Here is a 17,319-nt window from a genome sequence, read left to right as displayed (position 1 = left end):
CATACATATTTAGTTTGGCATGAAGTTTATAATACCTAGAAAGAAACGTCGGATACTATATAAAGTACATAAGTATGTACATATGTACATAAATGAAAAGCTCGACGAGCTGAGTCGAATTAGCCATGTCCGTCTGCATATATGAAAACAATTTTCAAATATCGATATGAAATTTTGCACAAGTCCTTTTCTTTTCAAAAATTTTCTCATTTGTCGGAAGCGCCGATATCGGACCAATATAGCATATAGCAGTCATACAAGCTTACCGATCTAAATCAAGCCTTTGTATGGGAAACCTTTTTATGTCACAAGATATCTTCAAGAAATTCGGCACAGATTATTCTCCAAGGAAACGCAACAATCTCCAGGCATATCATATCGGATCAATATAGCATATAAGTAGTTGGCATTCAAACTGGATTTTCAAAATCAAGCTAAAGATTATTTTATACCCTTTTATGCTATAAGAAATGCACTTTCGAAGGGTACTTTAGCTTCAGTGCACCCGAAATTTATTATGTTCTTGTTTTTTTTTTTTTAATTTTTAAACATTCTAATATCCCGTTGTGGTCTTCTGCAAAAATTTGAGTTTTTAAGTTTTGAGTATAAAGTTTATAAGTCATATTCCTTTTCTTCGTTTATTTTTTTGTTAGTTTTTATTAATATTGTTTACATTAAATGTCACACTTCTTTGAAATCACTTGAATTTAAAACCCAAAAATGCCTTGATAAAAATTTAAAATTGCTGGAGTTAACAAATTTTCTTGGAACTCTTGCTTTTTTATCACCAACTACTTATATCAACTTGATAAAAAACTACATTTTTAACCGCAAAACTGCGTAATAATTAGTATATACATACATACATAAGTAAACTCGACAGCATATTATATTTAAGGAAAGTGTTTATAAGGAAGTTATTCACAATACAGTCGGGAAAAAACTGATATAGACTCCAGCTTTGTGCAACTACTTGTTATATACGGACTGACTGACTAACAAATAAGTTTAAAGTAAATTTTTATATTTGATTAAGAAAGAACAATAAGTTCATACACAAACCGAGGCACGTATTTACTACATACTTAAAAACTTTGTACAAACAACTTTATTAATGATTAAATACAAATAAGCATTTATAAACCACATATAAATCATATATAATTCGCTCTAATCAGATTACCTAGAATCCATAACCGAAACGAAAAACATTCGAAAAAAGCACCATCTTTCTGGGAGTCCGGAAATTTCTCTCATACCATGAATAAGCTTTCATTGAGACATTTACTTAAACGTAATAAAGTTGCTTAATTCGCATTTGTTTATATTTAAACAAGTAAGGAAGCGCTAATTTCGAATGTAACCGAAAATTTTTTACTCTCGCAAAGTCAAATGGTATACTCGTTTGAGATTTCTTTGTGGATTGGCTGATATTTTCGGTAGAAGGTCAATTATAGGCACTGGGGTCCACATTTTTAGTACTTAGGGGCTTGAACAGTTTTGGTTCGATTTAGACAATTTTTGGTCACAAGGTGGCATACTTTAAACGTCAAGTTTTACGCCGATATAAACATTGTTGCTTGATATGCATGGTGGAAAGTGAAAGATGGAATTGAAAATAGTGTTATATGGGAAATAGGCGTGATTGTAGTCCGATTTATATGAAAAGATAGAAATATGAAAAGAACGTTATGCACCGAATTTGGTTGAAATCGCTTAAGCAGATCCCAAGAAATGAGTTTTCACCTAAAAGTGGGTGGTGCCACGCCCACTGACTAATTTTGAACGCGGTTCCTATAAAGTCATCTCATAACATCCCAGAGATAAAATTTAATGCCTCTGGCGTGTTTCGTGCTTGATTTATTGCGCTTTTAGTAGTTTTTAACAGTACCGTTATATGGGGAGTGGGCGAAATTGCCACCCGATTTTACCCATTTTTACACTGTAGGTAGAGGATCTAAAAGCATTTCCTTCCAGTGAATTTTGTTATTATAGCATTTAGGAGATATGCACATTAGGTTTAGGAGATATGCACATTAAACCTATTAGGGGCGGGACCACGCCCACTTTAATAAAAAAAAATGTAACTGCAGATGCCCCTCCCTATTGTGATCCTGTATACCAAATAATAGTCTTGTATCTTCTTGTGGAGCTTAGTTGTGGCAATTTATTTGTTTTTGATTAATGGCGTTTTGTGGGCGTGGCAGTGGTCCGATTACGCCCATCTGAAATACCGTCTTACAGTACCAAGAAACATGTCTACCAAGTTTCATAAAGATATCTCAACTTTTACTCAAGTTAGAGCTTGCACGGACGGACAGACAGTCACCCGGATTTCAACTCGTCTCTTCATCCTGATTATTTATATAGATATAACCCTATATCTAGCTCGATTAGTTTTAGGTGATACAAACAACCGTTAGGTGAACAAAACTATTATACTCTGTAGCAACAGGTTGCGAGAGTATAAAAAAAGAGGGAGATAAACAATGGGATTCGTAGAAAATTTGTTATCAATGGAACATTTCATGCGTTCGTGCAAAGATTCTGGAGAGCATGTGACAAATGCGCAAATGGCAAGCGGATTCGAAATTATAATATTTAAACTGCATAAATCTACGTGTATGCATGTATGTATGTACATAGTATGTATGAGTAAAGCTTGCGAAATTCGTTAAAGGGTATATGTTTTTGGTTATGTACATTCAAATGTACATTTCTCATACGCCCGTGCATACTTGAGTTAAAAACATTATTCATTTGGGACTCACTGACCACACATATGTAGATGTCACATTGCAAAATATTGCCAGATGCAATGAGCTTTGTATAAATAATAGGAGTGAAAAAAAATTAAGAAAGTTTTTTCATAATTTTAATTAAATAAAATATAATCGAATACATTTTACAATATGAATTTGGCAAAATCGGAGAAATTTTCTTACGATGAAGAGGAACAATTAAATCAGGGAGACTGTAGCAGAGCTTGAAGGGCTGCCTGAAATAAATAGGATCCAAAAATGTTGTCAGAATATGCGGCGATTCACACTACGGATAACATACATATATATTTGTATAATTAAATTTATCAATCAATAAATTAAATAGGTTCGAAGTGGACGTTTTTACGAACATTTTTATATACTTACAACAAAATGATGTTTAGCCAAAAATTCATAATCGAAGATGACAAAACTAATATTATTCAGTATCAAGGCACTGAACGTCAAGAAAAGTGAATCGATTGCTGCTGTCTGTTTGGCGGCTTTATAGTTCAGATCTGAAAATAGTTTTCGCAGTACCAGTTGGTATTAGCAAAAAATCCGGGTCAGTTCCGGTTTCGTAGACCCGACTGTCGTGGGAACGGTCATATAAGTTTGGCGGCTTTATAGTTCAGATCTGAAAATAGTTTTCGCAGTACCAGTTGGTATTAGCAAAGAATCCGGGTCAGTTCCGGTTTCGTAGACCCGACTGTCGTGGGAACGGTCATATAAGTCATTGACAATGGTAAAGCTGGTCTAAAATTTGTAAAACAAAACCTGGCAGATTTTTTTAAGATTTCATTCGCGTGAAGGCCGAAATCCGTGCAGCAGTTGAGGATATTTTAGCGTCGTCGCAGATCGAGTGATGTTCGAAAAATATTTCTTTTTTTCTTCAAAAATTTTAGCGTATACATACATATGTAAGTATATACAAGTTTAATTAAAAAATATACAGTGTCAAACAAAGCCAAGGTTTACCGCGTGGAAGCTTTGCTTTAATATTAAATAGTCATAGTAATAAACATATACTTATACCTACATATAAGTATCAAATATTATACTGAAATATTATATTATGAATTTATATATATGAAATATTACGATAAAGATGTGAGGTATATACTTTTATAATGTATGTATATATAATATGTATGTAACTAAATATAAATGTATTGTATATAATATGTTTTTCTCAATAAATACGTATTTTATTTCGATAAGGTTTCGCTTAGATGCCATAAGTTGTATTATGTATTATTTGTAAACGGTCGCTGCAAAATACAAAAAACTACGAGTTCGTGCATTAAGGTGGATCCTAATTTATGTTACAAATTTAATTCGTAAAGTTCGTAACGTTGTACATGAAATGCATACAGTGTTTCAATAAAGTCTTCGTACAGCAGCTACTTAAAAGTTTATTGATAAAAATCAGCAACACTTTGCAAATTTTTAAAATGTTTTTAATAATAATTTGTTTATAAACATTTTATCAGAAAAAATATTAAGTAAAATAATAATGGTTATACTATAACATAAATTACAAAACCACTATAGATAAATATCAAATATATAAATATATAGTTATATACGTACTAATGTATGCACATATATAATTCATATAAAGTTTTAATACTTTTAATGAATTAAATTTGCATTTTTTCAGTGTATTTTCATATATTATACATACATATGCTGAGAATTTATACGCGATAACTTAAATACTACAGGAATAACGGAAATATATAATCAGTATGTACAATCGTCTCTTAATTGTACATAAACAGATATACAAATGACAATGCATATTAAACGAGAATAAAATCTCTATATTCTCTATTATTACAAACATACCTACATACATACATATGAACTTATAATTAATTTAAAAAAAAAGAGAGCAAAACATTTGGCTTCACGCGCAATAAAACACATATATACTTACATATGTATGTACCTATAATGCATACAACATATGTGAAGCCTTACTTCCAGCATTTGCTGACTTTGAGCCTTTGTTTCATACAGTTATATAATATAATATAACAATAAACCCAAAATGCTGGAAATCCAACTATTTACGCGGTAACCAAAAGTTCATTAGTAATATGTTTTACTAAAACCACAAAGTTAATCTACATTTCGAACTTAAGTTACGTTAATCTACAATTATGCAGCCGGTGAAACCAGAAACGAGGATTTTCGCCGCGCATGTTTCTCACAAAGCTTTTAAGAAGAAATTAGTAGAAGCAAAGAAAATAACAAACACCGGCATTGTTCGCATTACTGCTAATTGAGCTTTTATATTAGAGGTGCGAAAAGGGCCGGTATAGAAACATCGTAAATAGCATAATAATATCTCATAAGGCCACGCGAAAATATTTAATCTCAGATTTTTTCATATCTATCTCAAAATAAAAAAGGGGATTTAAAATCCCTAAAGAAACCCTTACAAGATCTGAAACACCCTTGTCATAATATAATTTAAACTAATATTACACTCCAACGACCTCAAGCCTTCCTTGCGAGCAGCTATAATTATCTTCCGACACGATTGTCGTTAAGAATATATCGGGTTTTCCAATAGGATGATATGACTTCTAAGTGTCGTATCGGCCATTTTTAAGACGTCATGATCTGTAATTTGTTTTCATTGTATTCAGTAATGTTTACAATTTCATCATGGAAAGATATACGCAAGAACAACGTTTACAAATTATTCAATTTTATTATCAAAGTCATCGTTCTCCAATTGCAATTTTTAAGAAATCAACTTCTCCGATGAAGCTCACTTTCATCTAAGTGGTGCAGTAAATAAACAAAACTTTCGATTCTGGTGCCAAGAAAATTCACAAATTATTCATGAACAACCATTGTATTCACCCAAAATGGAAGATGGTGTGGTTTTTGGTCTGGTGGAAACATCGGTCCGTACTTCTTTCGATTGCGAATGGCGCTGATGACACCGTTACTATCAATGGAGAGTGGGTATAGATCGATGACAACCAACTTTTTTTACCCGCAATTGGAAGAACTTGATCTTGACAACATCTGGTTCCAACAAGACGGGGCTGCGTGCCACACAGCACGTGCAACAACCGAATTATTGGAGATGCGATAATTTCAAGAAATTGTGACATTGAATGGCCTTCAAGAAGTTGTGATTTAACACCATTAGATTACTTCTTATGGGGTTATTAGAAGTCATTGGCCTTTGGCTATAAACTAGGGTATTTTCAAGCTTTCAAAGTCTATATTGCACGTGCTATTTATGATATACGACTTGATTTAGTGGAAAAAGTACTCGAAAATTGGATTCATCGATTTCGTTCCTGCAAAAGAAGTGGATCGTTATTTTCAGAACTTAATTGTATCGATTGTACTTCACATTAAATAAAAAAAATTTGAATTTTCTTAAGAATTAGTGTGCTTTTTTTTTAACATATCACTCTTATTGGAAAAACCTGTACATAAGTAAAGCTGTCGTGACAATAAGCGGAAGACGCTCACGCTTGGAAAGAGTTCACGAAAGATGCATCTAGCGCCAGTAAGCTTCGCTTCTGGATTTTTAAACAGCTTGTGCGACACTATTGCTTCAGTAAACAACAATTAAAAACTTGTAAATTTTGCTTGACAATATAAACTGCGATTCTCAAATAAAGCAGTTTTGCTTTTTTGTCATTATAATGTTTTTATCCGTTTCGTTAAATAACAAAGCCGTGTTAAATAAAAAAATTATCAATTGGTTATTTTGAATATCTACTGACAATTTTCTTGTGTTTTGTTTTAGTTCACATCTGATAGTTACATTTAGTTCCCAGATACGAAATATCACAAAGTGCTCTCGCCACTCGCATTCGACCCGAATGAAATCTGTGAAAATGCATACATACAAATAATTCAACTAGAATTGAACCTGTGTGTTTTATAGTTAGACATAACCGGATGTAAATTGTGCAGCATCACTCAATTGATTTGTGAGATATAGTATTTGAGTGATGCAAGTTTTGATATTTTGATGAAAAATGGAAGAATACTACTATTACCAAAAAGACGCTTGACAAGTGTTGACCGGGTTCTGTGCAAGGCGCAAACACAATTCAGAAGTTGTTTGCTAAATTCCGTACAGGCCATATCAGCACCAAAGACGATGAACTCAATGGACATCCAAAAATTATTATTACGGGCGAAAACATCAGAAAATTCAAAAGGTAATTTTTAATTACCTAATCGACTAGAAACAACAACGAATAGATGACGATATGAAATGAAATTTGGCGCGCTTCTGTACTATATGTTTATACCTACATGACTACATATTTATGTCTACATACATACATATATTATATACATATAAATGTTAATAAGTTCACGGCACATTTATGGTAATTAAATGACAAATGATGACCAGTTTCTGAATTCGTTTGAAGTAAAATGATAGATAAAATACCGACTCATTTTACATCCGTTTTTATGTAGGAGTAAATATACAGACACACACATACTGTACAAAGATATTATGAACTTTTAATGAATGAATTTAATCTATTGGAATTGTTCAAACAAATTTAACTACACTTTACGCTGAAAAACTCTGACCCATGCGTTTAAGTGCCTACAATATGGTAGTTTGAATTGTCGTATTATATCATATAGAAGGAAAATAAGTTTTAAGAGTGATTTGCGTTTTTTGTTGTGTTTAGATTCCTGTATATCAATTAGCGCATGCAATTTGTATGTGTTTGAAGACAAAACGTCTCAGTGAAAAGCTTTTCGTTTTTTACTACTATTAGTTTCTAACAATCACTAACACTACACATTTTTAAACTCAAAGCTTGAATATTTCTGATATAATAAATAACTGAAACACAACTATTCGAACGGATGTCATTAAGTAACGAAATTCAACTTATGATGAGTAGATTACTATGGGTATTACCTTAGCTCTGTTTAACTCGAAGCAAATAATAGGAGATCTTTAATTTTAACTGTTTCCGATAAAAAATAATAAAGATTATATTATTACAGGCAACTTCAAGCCACCTTTCATCTCTCAAATTTGAACCGGACTGACAAAAAAAAAACGATTTCTCGTACATATATTAAAATTGGCTTCTGAGCCAATACCAGCATTCCAACGGTTAATCCAATTTTCCATGTACTTGGCTAGGTATGGCCATTCAGTGCCTTCAGCGAATTGTTTTTTTTTTTTTTTTAATTTTGGCTCATGGATATTCATCAATCGCAGCTACATTGTCAAGACCATCTCTGTTGCGAACTTTACTAACGCCTTTTTTGCATTAATTTAATTATTTTTGTACCTGTCTAACACACTTCATACCCAAAACATTAACCAAAATGTGTTGAGCCGATCCATAAGAGATGTGGATGGTCGACTCGCATTAGGCAAGTTTCCGATGACTTCACGATCTTCACTGAATGCTTTATGCCAATAAAATTCTTACATTCGTGATAAACTTATTTTAAACGATTCTGTACCCGTTATTCCCTTGGAAACACAAAATTTCAAGCAAATTTCATAGTAAAAATCGTCAGACAAACCTTTCGTGTTGTAAACAAACAGCTGCCAAACTTACACTAATTGACTTATGGAGATCAAACTTTTCACGAACATAAAATAAAGTTGTACCAATCCAGAAAAAAAATTTTTATTGATTCGGTTCGCGCGCGTAGTTTAAATTCACCATCCAGTTGTATTGTAGCTTTACTATAAGAACCAGTCTTTTTAGAACTATTGTTCTATGATGTGACGGGATAAAAATTTGCGGGAATGCGAAGACTTAATTCAGTACAGTACTTATGTAAGTATAAAAAGTTGTATTCACCCAAACGGTCAATATCTACTCCCTATACTATGTAAATACATATATGTATGTATAAAGAACTTTCTGTCTCTCAAATTCATTTTTTATTGTCTACATACATATGTTTGTACATCGGTCATTATGTAACAGTATTCATCGTTCGGCTTCACTTGCACCTTTTCACTTGTTTTCGTTTTTCGGTAGCTATACTCAAATTTGCGCTAAAACTATTACTCGCCGCATAATCTGTTAGAAATATAAATTTGTATTACCCAAAGCAATAATTCTTACTTACTTAGGTATCAAAGCTCATTTAATATATGAATCTGCTAATTATTTATGCAGGAGTTTTCATTCATATTTCTGAGAGCTTTTCGTAAAGAAACGTCGTTTATGAAATATAGTTACGTAGTCTTCTGAAAATAGTGGATACGTAATGAGAACGCAATCATTTTTAACGAAGAATCGCCAAGCAATCGAATCATGTGGGTGCCCAATTGCAGACGAATATGATTCAGTTTTTGTGGTCTCAAGGGCAGACTTCCAATTCAGAGAAAGCAATTAATCAATAAAATAAAATCTAAAGAGTGAATATATGGCACAATTTTTCATCGAAAAAATATTATTTGTTATATAATGACTCTCCGGTTGTGTCTTTACTAACATTTTTTATGATTGATCGGCTAGAGAAATTAAAGAACGAGTGAATTTTCTTCTTTAATGGTGACCGTTAAAAATGATTTCATACATTTCAATCTAGTCGCATGTCGATTTTTGGTGAGCCGCGCTGAGATGCCCCGAAAGCGGCTACCACGAAGTATGTCGTGACAAATACCCACGATCTTGGATCAGAAAGCTGAAACTATGAAATATAGAGAATAAAAAAAGCTGTCGGTGCAATAAATGACAGGTTTGACCACTCCACAGTAGAGTTTGAAGCTGTTTAAGTGCAATCCTAAAGGATCAATGACGACAAATGGTATATGTATGTATATGAGTCCAAGGAATAGTCAAAATACTGAATGGTGATGGCCATCGTTTGCTGGGATTCACAAGTTGTGATGTGTCTCGAGAAGGGCAAACCGGTCACATTCGTTATGTTTAAGTTATAATACGTTATGTGGACTATTCCTACATACGTGTACATAAGTACATGCATATTCTAATATTTAGAGAAGTCATCCGTAGCGCTCTCAATTATTCCGTAAACACTGTAATAAATTTTATAAAGTCTTAAGTCACCTAATATTATATACCGTATATGCAGTTTATAGGTATGTACCTATATTTGAATTAAATTGCAGGTATGTATGCACTTGCCCTTAATTACGCTTAAACGGCTTACACTATTTACTTTTATAATCAGCTCAGAATCCATTTAAATATTTACTTTTTATTGCAGAAGTAAATTTGCTAGAAGGAATTGCGAGTAATTTTTTTCCACACCGAGTACTGGGAGAGAGCGCATCTCTTTAGTTTTGAAACGGGAAAAAACGACTGATATTTCATTAAAAAATTATTTTTAGATTATAATTGAATTAAAACAAGAAAAAATTTTAACTTTAGGTGGCACCGAAGCTATAATACCCTTCACATCTGCATTCCTAACATAAAAATGGAATAAAGAGATCTTTCTCTTGATTTTGAGCGTTCAGTTTGCTGGCAGCTATATGCTATAGTGGTCCGACATCGGCGATTCCGATTAATACGGCAACTTCTTGAGGGGAAAAGCACATGTGGACAATTTCACATCGATATCTCATCTGAGGGACTAATTCGCTTGCATACGGACGGACGTCCATGTCTAAATCGACTCAACAAGTCACGCTCACTATTTGCATATAATTTTTATGGGGTCTCCGACGAGTGTTGCAAACTTCGTGGCGAACTTAATATATCTTGTTCAGAGTATATATACATATGTATATATTTTAGAAGGGTTTGGGCAGCTTATTATGTAGATTTAATTTTATTTTGCAACTTTCATTAATATATTATACTGAATATGCTTTCTTAAAACATTTCTGAAACTTCGATTCAGAGCTTTCTTAGAAGCTGCTCGTTAATCAAACGCGCATCACTACAAGCTTGTCAAATAATGATATTGAGAGATCTTATAGATTGTAGACCGGTACAAACACATTAGGTATACAGTCATGTAAAATGATAACAACAAATTACTTAATGACTACAATTATATACTCTCATATATACAGATATATGTATATGTATGTATAGGAAAATCTTTGCATATTCTAGGAATAATAACTACTACTCACTTGCTATCAGTTTCATTTGACTTTAACTCGTTCTACACGATTTCGTAATGTACCAGTAAATTCGTGCTTACACACAGATATTTTCGTAAATACTCGCATAGTTGTAGGCAGTTATCAATAGTGTTCTAATAAATCACCTGATCATCCAGGTCAGAGATGATCAAATATTATCACGATGGCGAAATTTGTAAATGCTAAAGATAAGCTATCGGTATCTTTGGCTGTATAGACAGACTCCTTAAAAAAGTAAATGGAAGCTCTACCAACCCTTTCACATAATCTATACAGTCCAGTACAGTATTTTACAGCAGGCAATTTAGTTGTGATAAAAAATAGATTTCTGTCATAAAATAAATTAGAGGTGCCTCAAAACTTGTAGAAGATCCACAAAAACTTTGTTCCTCAAAATAAAAATAATTCTAGAAAACTAAAGGTTTATAAATGCTTATGCTATCTAATTGTAAACATGGAGCAGAGTTACAGCCGAGATCAAATTTGACCCGGACAGGTCCCTACAACCTTGTTTTATATTCGTGTGAAGTTTGATTGCCATAAGTCAATTAGTGTACGAGTATGCTTGGCAGCTGTTTGTTAACGACGCGAGAAGTTTTTTTATTGGGTCAATGAAGTTATGTCGCGTACCCCGAAGTGGATTTTTCAGTTTCGAGAACCGAAAAAAGGCACAGGGACGAGGTAAAATTTGATTTTAAGTGTAAATTTAAGCCCGGTAGTGAAGGCAATTACTATGAATCATCATCATAAAAAACAAATTTCTCAGCATAATTTGGAGCGTTTTAAGCTGAATAAAACCGATTTCTTACGTCGTTTTATAACTATGGATGAGACTTAGAGCTACCACCATGATCCTAAATTGAAACAAGAACGTTTACAGTGGACAGAAGCTGGTGGTTCAGCTCCAAAGCAGGTGAAGTCACAATGATCATAAAAAGAAGTTTCGTCGAACGAAGCAGCTATTACAGTCGTAGACGGGTATTTTGCAGAGCTGCCGGAAAGTCATTATAGGGATGGCATAAAATTATTGGAGGATCATGGGAATAAGTGTATTGAAGTTAATGGAGATTATATTGAATAAAAAAATTTAATCGTACCAAAAACAGTATTTTTTTTCATTTCGAGCGCAGAAACTTTTCAACCAACCTGTAGACATGCAGGCTTAAATGCTTGACTCACTTTCTTTCTTGGTAAACTAATTTTATTAAAAGTTATGTATACAGCTTGCAAATATTAACGCCTCATAGAGCTTCTATAGAACCGCCTAGTTCATCTCCTAGTTTTATAAACCATTTTTATTGCAAATACCCAAGTTTATAATAATTTTGATTCAATAATAGAGGACTCAGTACTTAATAAGTTTGGTCGAAAGTCTCTAAATCCCATCTGTGTAGGTTTTTTAATCAATACTATGTTGAATGTTTTGCTTTACTCTCTAGGATATTTCCAAAGGGATCTACAAAGAGCATGATCGCGCTCCTAACCAAGTTATTCAGAGAACTTAACAGTTGTATGTATATTTTGCAGAAAGGCATAGATGACTGGCATATTGAACAATTTCCGTTTCAGTCAAATGCATGCCATAGCAACAAAATCTTTTCACCAGTTCACACTAACGCAATTAATGAATCTATCTCTTCCAGTTAAGAGTGTGTATAAGCAAGAAATTCATTCAGTTTCATGGAAGTTATAATTAGTTATGAAAATATGACATATGTATGTATAAACTCTGCAGAACCATAATCAGTTCAAATCGAATTCTCGAAAAAACAGCAATTGGAAAGTCAAGAGTGAAATGAAGTGATATATGAAATTCGCTTGAAGAGCAAATAGCTCATAATCGTTTAGGGTACTACTCCATGACCATTTTCGTTTAATTCTATACAAATTAAATACTTTTCTTTTTCAATATTTGCCTGCCTTCAATCAGCCGTGTATATTAAATGCAACCATGTATGCGGCATATGCGCCTGCTGATCGTACAAGAATTCTCAAGTTATAGATAACTTGTCGGCATGTCGGCATGAGCCGCTCCATTGAGCTGCAACAGCATAGCAGTAACAGCAGCCAACAGTTGCTTATTTCCGTTTAAATTCATCTTTAATAGGCGAACATGCCAATTCTTCAACTGTGGTTTTAACAAGAAGTGACATAAAGTCGCGCTACATATTGCACACCCTTCCTCCCGGAATCGCCAACCCGGATCCACCATCGAACACATACACGCACATGCGGTCTTTTCAAATAATCGAAAAAAGAGCAACACATGAATATACCTATTATACATCATACATATGTACATATATATTTACATATATATTTATGCATAGCCGTACATGCAAAAGTAATGGTATTTAAATGTATCCAAATACAAGCAAGCATTCGAGTGACCATTACTATATACAGGGTGCGCTGTATTTAGGTATAAAAAGTTGGTCCAATAAGTAAACCCAGGTACCGAAAAACTATGCCAATTGCCCCAGGAATCCCTCTGCAACCTCGACGATTGCAATTTCTGCTTTAGTAGAGTTCATATTTTAATAATGGAAAAGAAATATTCACGACACTGCGAAGCATATAGACTTCGCATCATTTGTCGACTGATTTCAGCACCACCTATTTACCTGTGAAAGCGAATTTACTAACCATATTATCAAATTTGTTATGTAGTTGGATTTATAAAACTACCCGAAACTACCTTCAATCGATCGAAGCAACATAAATTTCCGAAGAACGAAAGCAAAACACTAACATTTTTATAACCTGAAAAGGATATATTAGGTTTTCCACGAAGTTTGTAGACCACGTCGGAGACCCTATAAAATATATATGTACATACTTGTATGTATATAAATAATCAGCGTGACGAGCTGAATCGATTTAGCCATGTGCGTCTGCCTGAACGTCTATCTTTCTGTACCATACATATATACACGCACTAGCCTCACGATTTTCGAGATTTCGAACTGAAATTGTGCACACGTCCTTTTATTACCAAGAAGCTGCTCATTAGTTGCAACCGCCAATATCGGACGCCTATAGCATATAGCTGTCATACAAACTAATTAATCCAGATGAAGCCCTTGTATGGACAACCTTTTCATATAACAACGCTACAATCTCCAAACAAATTGTTCAGATCGGACCACTACAGCATATGCAAGTATATAGCTTGCATACTAACTGACCGATTAAAATCAAGATATTTGCAGATCTCTTTATATACTTTTATGAAATAAGAAATGCAACTGTACAGGGTATTACAGTTTTGGTGCAGCCGAAGTTAACGTCTTTTCTTGTTTTCATCTTCAAAAAACTTGTCTGAGGCTACAAGCGGATCATAAGAGATAGAAGAAACAGTTATTGAATCAAAAAAAAAACCCGCCTCAATGGCATTCCAACAAATCAGGATTCGAAGCGGTACATCGGTACAGTTTGAATGAAATTGTAAATATACCGCCAACAGAGAAAATCTTGATAAAATTCTTTATTAGATATCAACGAAGCGCTTGTAATACACCCTGTATATACCCATACACATACAAGTAATAAAAACAATTCTCAGATATCTTCATTTTTTCCAAGTAATCTGACTCTTGAATTGGGCGAGAATACCGCCTATCTAAAAGACGGAAGGCCAATAGGCCGAAGCTGTGCAGCCTTGTTAACTCCGGTGACGATCATCTGTAGCACTGCGCCCTCTCACACTCACACACACACACATACACATACAATGGAACAAAAACCTGTGTCTGCGACTGATGTGGTACTTATTGTTAAAAATGTTAAATTATGATTTCCAAGAAACAAAAAACGAAACAATTTGAATTGCAGAAAGCAGAAGAAAGAAACATATATGCATACATACATACATACGTACATATATAGGCAGGCAGCCTGACGAGGCTGCTGTCCAGTGGAAGCACCAACTTGTACGACAGAATTCAGCACAAGCACGCCAGACAATGCGGGAATATGAATACCTGCATATCTAACATACATACAGACACAAGTATATATGTAAGTGCATATGTATACATGTATGTGGAAATATACGTGTGTATGTATGCATGATTGGACGCATGATGAGTGAATTGTGTTGAAAAGAACAGGACTGAAGATGTGGCCAACAACTGCAATGTCTAAATATGTACCTACAAATGTAAACATGAATGTGCCAAGGCTTGTGTGTGTGGACAGCACGGAAGCAGCACTGAAATGAGTCCGTAACAAGACTCAAGGCTGACTAACACAAACTGGATGACTTCTACTTCTTCAAATTCTGTTTCTTCTCGGCCAATTGACCAAAGGCTCATCAAGCAAAACTGCAAAACTGTATGGCTCACTGTGCGCATGCGCATACCATAATAGCTAGTTTGCGATGGTTCTTGACGCTGTGGAATATATTGCATTGACCAATAATAATATTGGCTGTGCTCGGCTGACGTCTGCTGCTGTCGGCTTTTCGGTCGACGAATTGACAATGCGTCAACGCGGGCGCAGCAAAACAATGTGGCAGCCAACTTGTGCAAATTGACGTGCATAGCTATGCGTGTGCATGTGTATGTATGTAGATATGTTAAACAGCATACACTGCACCACAGGTACGCGCAAGCGGCATTCTTGTTTGCGCCTGTTGCTTTCATGTAAGAATTTACCATATAAATTTATAATAACGCATGTATTTGTGTATATAAGTTGATGTGCGCATTTTATGAACTACAAATTTTCAATCAAAATGACTGCGTTCACAAATCATCTTTTCATTATTTCTGACGATTAGTTCCTGTTTCCTTCGTTGCTTTGCTTTAAAGCCTTGTCTAAAATTTTTACTTTACCATTTATGTATGTATGTATGCATGTACATATGTATGTGCGTACATCTATTCATAAATATACATATTCAAGTTTAAGCATAAATTATATGATACATACATAAGTATGTATGTACATAAAGCTGCACAAGATAAGAGTTTCCCATAATATTAATAATTAATTTCGTTGAAGGAACGCAGCAGAAGCGAGTTGAAAAAAAAAACATAAAAATATGGAAAGAACATAAACACATACATATGTATGTACATATGTATGTATTCAGTACGCAACTACTTCCGATATGAGCAATGGGGAATTTTTATTAGAAGTAATTCTTGTATGGTTAGCATGTTCTTGCCTCGATTATCTGGAAGATGTGATCGACATAGGCAGTCAACTTGTACGGGCAGACGTATAAGTAGATTCAGGGAAGCAGCATTGTAGCGCCTTTCAAGTCAAACGAACATTGATGCAGGAAGTTATTTACTGGTTCACCAGCTCTAATAAATAAATTAAATATTTGTACCAAGTCAAAGAACTATTTATACAGGTTATGCATCAGCTAAACATTAGGGGGGCAGAAATGACTTTCATGGTGAGTATGCAAACACTTACGAAGCAGAAAACCGTGTAAACTTGTACTTGTGAAACTCGACTTAATTTAGAACGCAATGGCATAAGATATCAAGTGAAGATTTGAAAGAAAATATTTGAAATTGGCATTTGATGACTTTTAATGAATGGCAGAGTGCAATTAACAAGAAGGACATACTGGCAGAAAGAAAAACAAAAAATAACAAGAAAACTTAAAAAGTTTGGAAAGTTTTGAATATAGCCTACATTTTGTGTAGTGTAAAGAATGTGGGACACCACAAATATTTGTGATAGTGGGACTTTCCTTATTCTGGTAAGCAATAAAGTTGAACATACACACATTTGCGCAGTTGCATTATGTTAAACAACTTAAGATTATTTGTGTGGAATTTTAATATTTTATGTAATTTAATGGCGACTGTGGCCCATTTTTCAAAGTAGTTAAATTTTTTTTTAATTATTCATTGTTTTTATAGCCATTAATGGATAAAAGTGCAAGGCTTATTATTATGTCTGAAGAAAATAGAATTAGAATTTTGAAAGGCGAGAAATTTTCAAATTTTGATTAAAACCTGCCGAAATGAGGGAGTAATAGCGAATTTTTTGAAGTAGAGCCAAAACTATAACGTTAAGGCGCCAAGTAGAGGAAACATAAAGCTTGCGCCAAAAATGACAAATTCGTTACGAAGCCACTCAAAATATGTTATCTGCTCGGCAAATCAGTGGCAAATTAGATCTTCACGTCATTCCCCGACATATGGCACTAGTTTTAACCTCTATATCTACAATAAAATACACAAAAGATTAGTCAAAACTGAATGCAGCTCATCAGACAAAGCGATTGGAGTTTGCGAGAAGATACCTAACCTGCAGTGAGGCTTAGCGTAATGTTATTCTTTACGGATGAAAAAATATTTAATTTGGACGGCCTAGACTGTTACAGTATTGTATTGGCATGATCTAAGCTAACGTTTGGGTTTCGTTTGACAGCCTTTTCGTATTTTGGAGTATCGCTATTGCAATTAGCTTTATTAC

General features: G+C 34.0%; 1 protein-coding gene across 11 annotated transcripts in view; it reads right to left on the bottom strand.

The window, feature by feature from the left end:
- LOC106625379 (cytokine receptor) overlaps positions 1–17,319 on the bottom strand; it is a 55,997-nt gene that overhangs the window by 29,741 nt on the left and 8,937 nt on the right. The window contains exon 1 of one of the 11 annotated variants that reach the window (XM_036376333.2): positions 867–952. The exons of 9 other annotated variants lie outside the window; for them this stretch is intronic. In XM_036376333.2, the coding sequence (XP_036232226.2) occupies positions 867–886 (20 nt within the window). In that variant the 5' untranslated portion in view covers positions 887–952. Of the gene's footprint in view, positions 1–862; positions 953–17,319 lie in introns of those variants that run through there. One more of the 11 variants, XM_070110783.1, reaches the window with a different exon arrangement.

This window comes from Bactrocera oleae, chromosome 5, assembly GCF_042242935.1.
Source record: "Bactrocera oleae isolate idBacOlea1 chromosome 5, idBacOlea1, whole genome shotgun sequence".
NCBI classification, from domain to species: Eukaryota; Metazoa; Arthropoda; class Insecta; order Diptera; family Tephritidae; genus Bactrocera; species Bactrocera oleae.
Note: the sequence above shows the minus strand (reverse complement) of the source record. Positions and strands in the feature narration are given on the sequence as shown.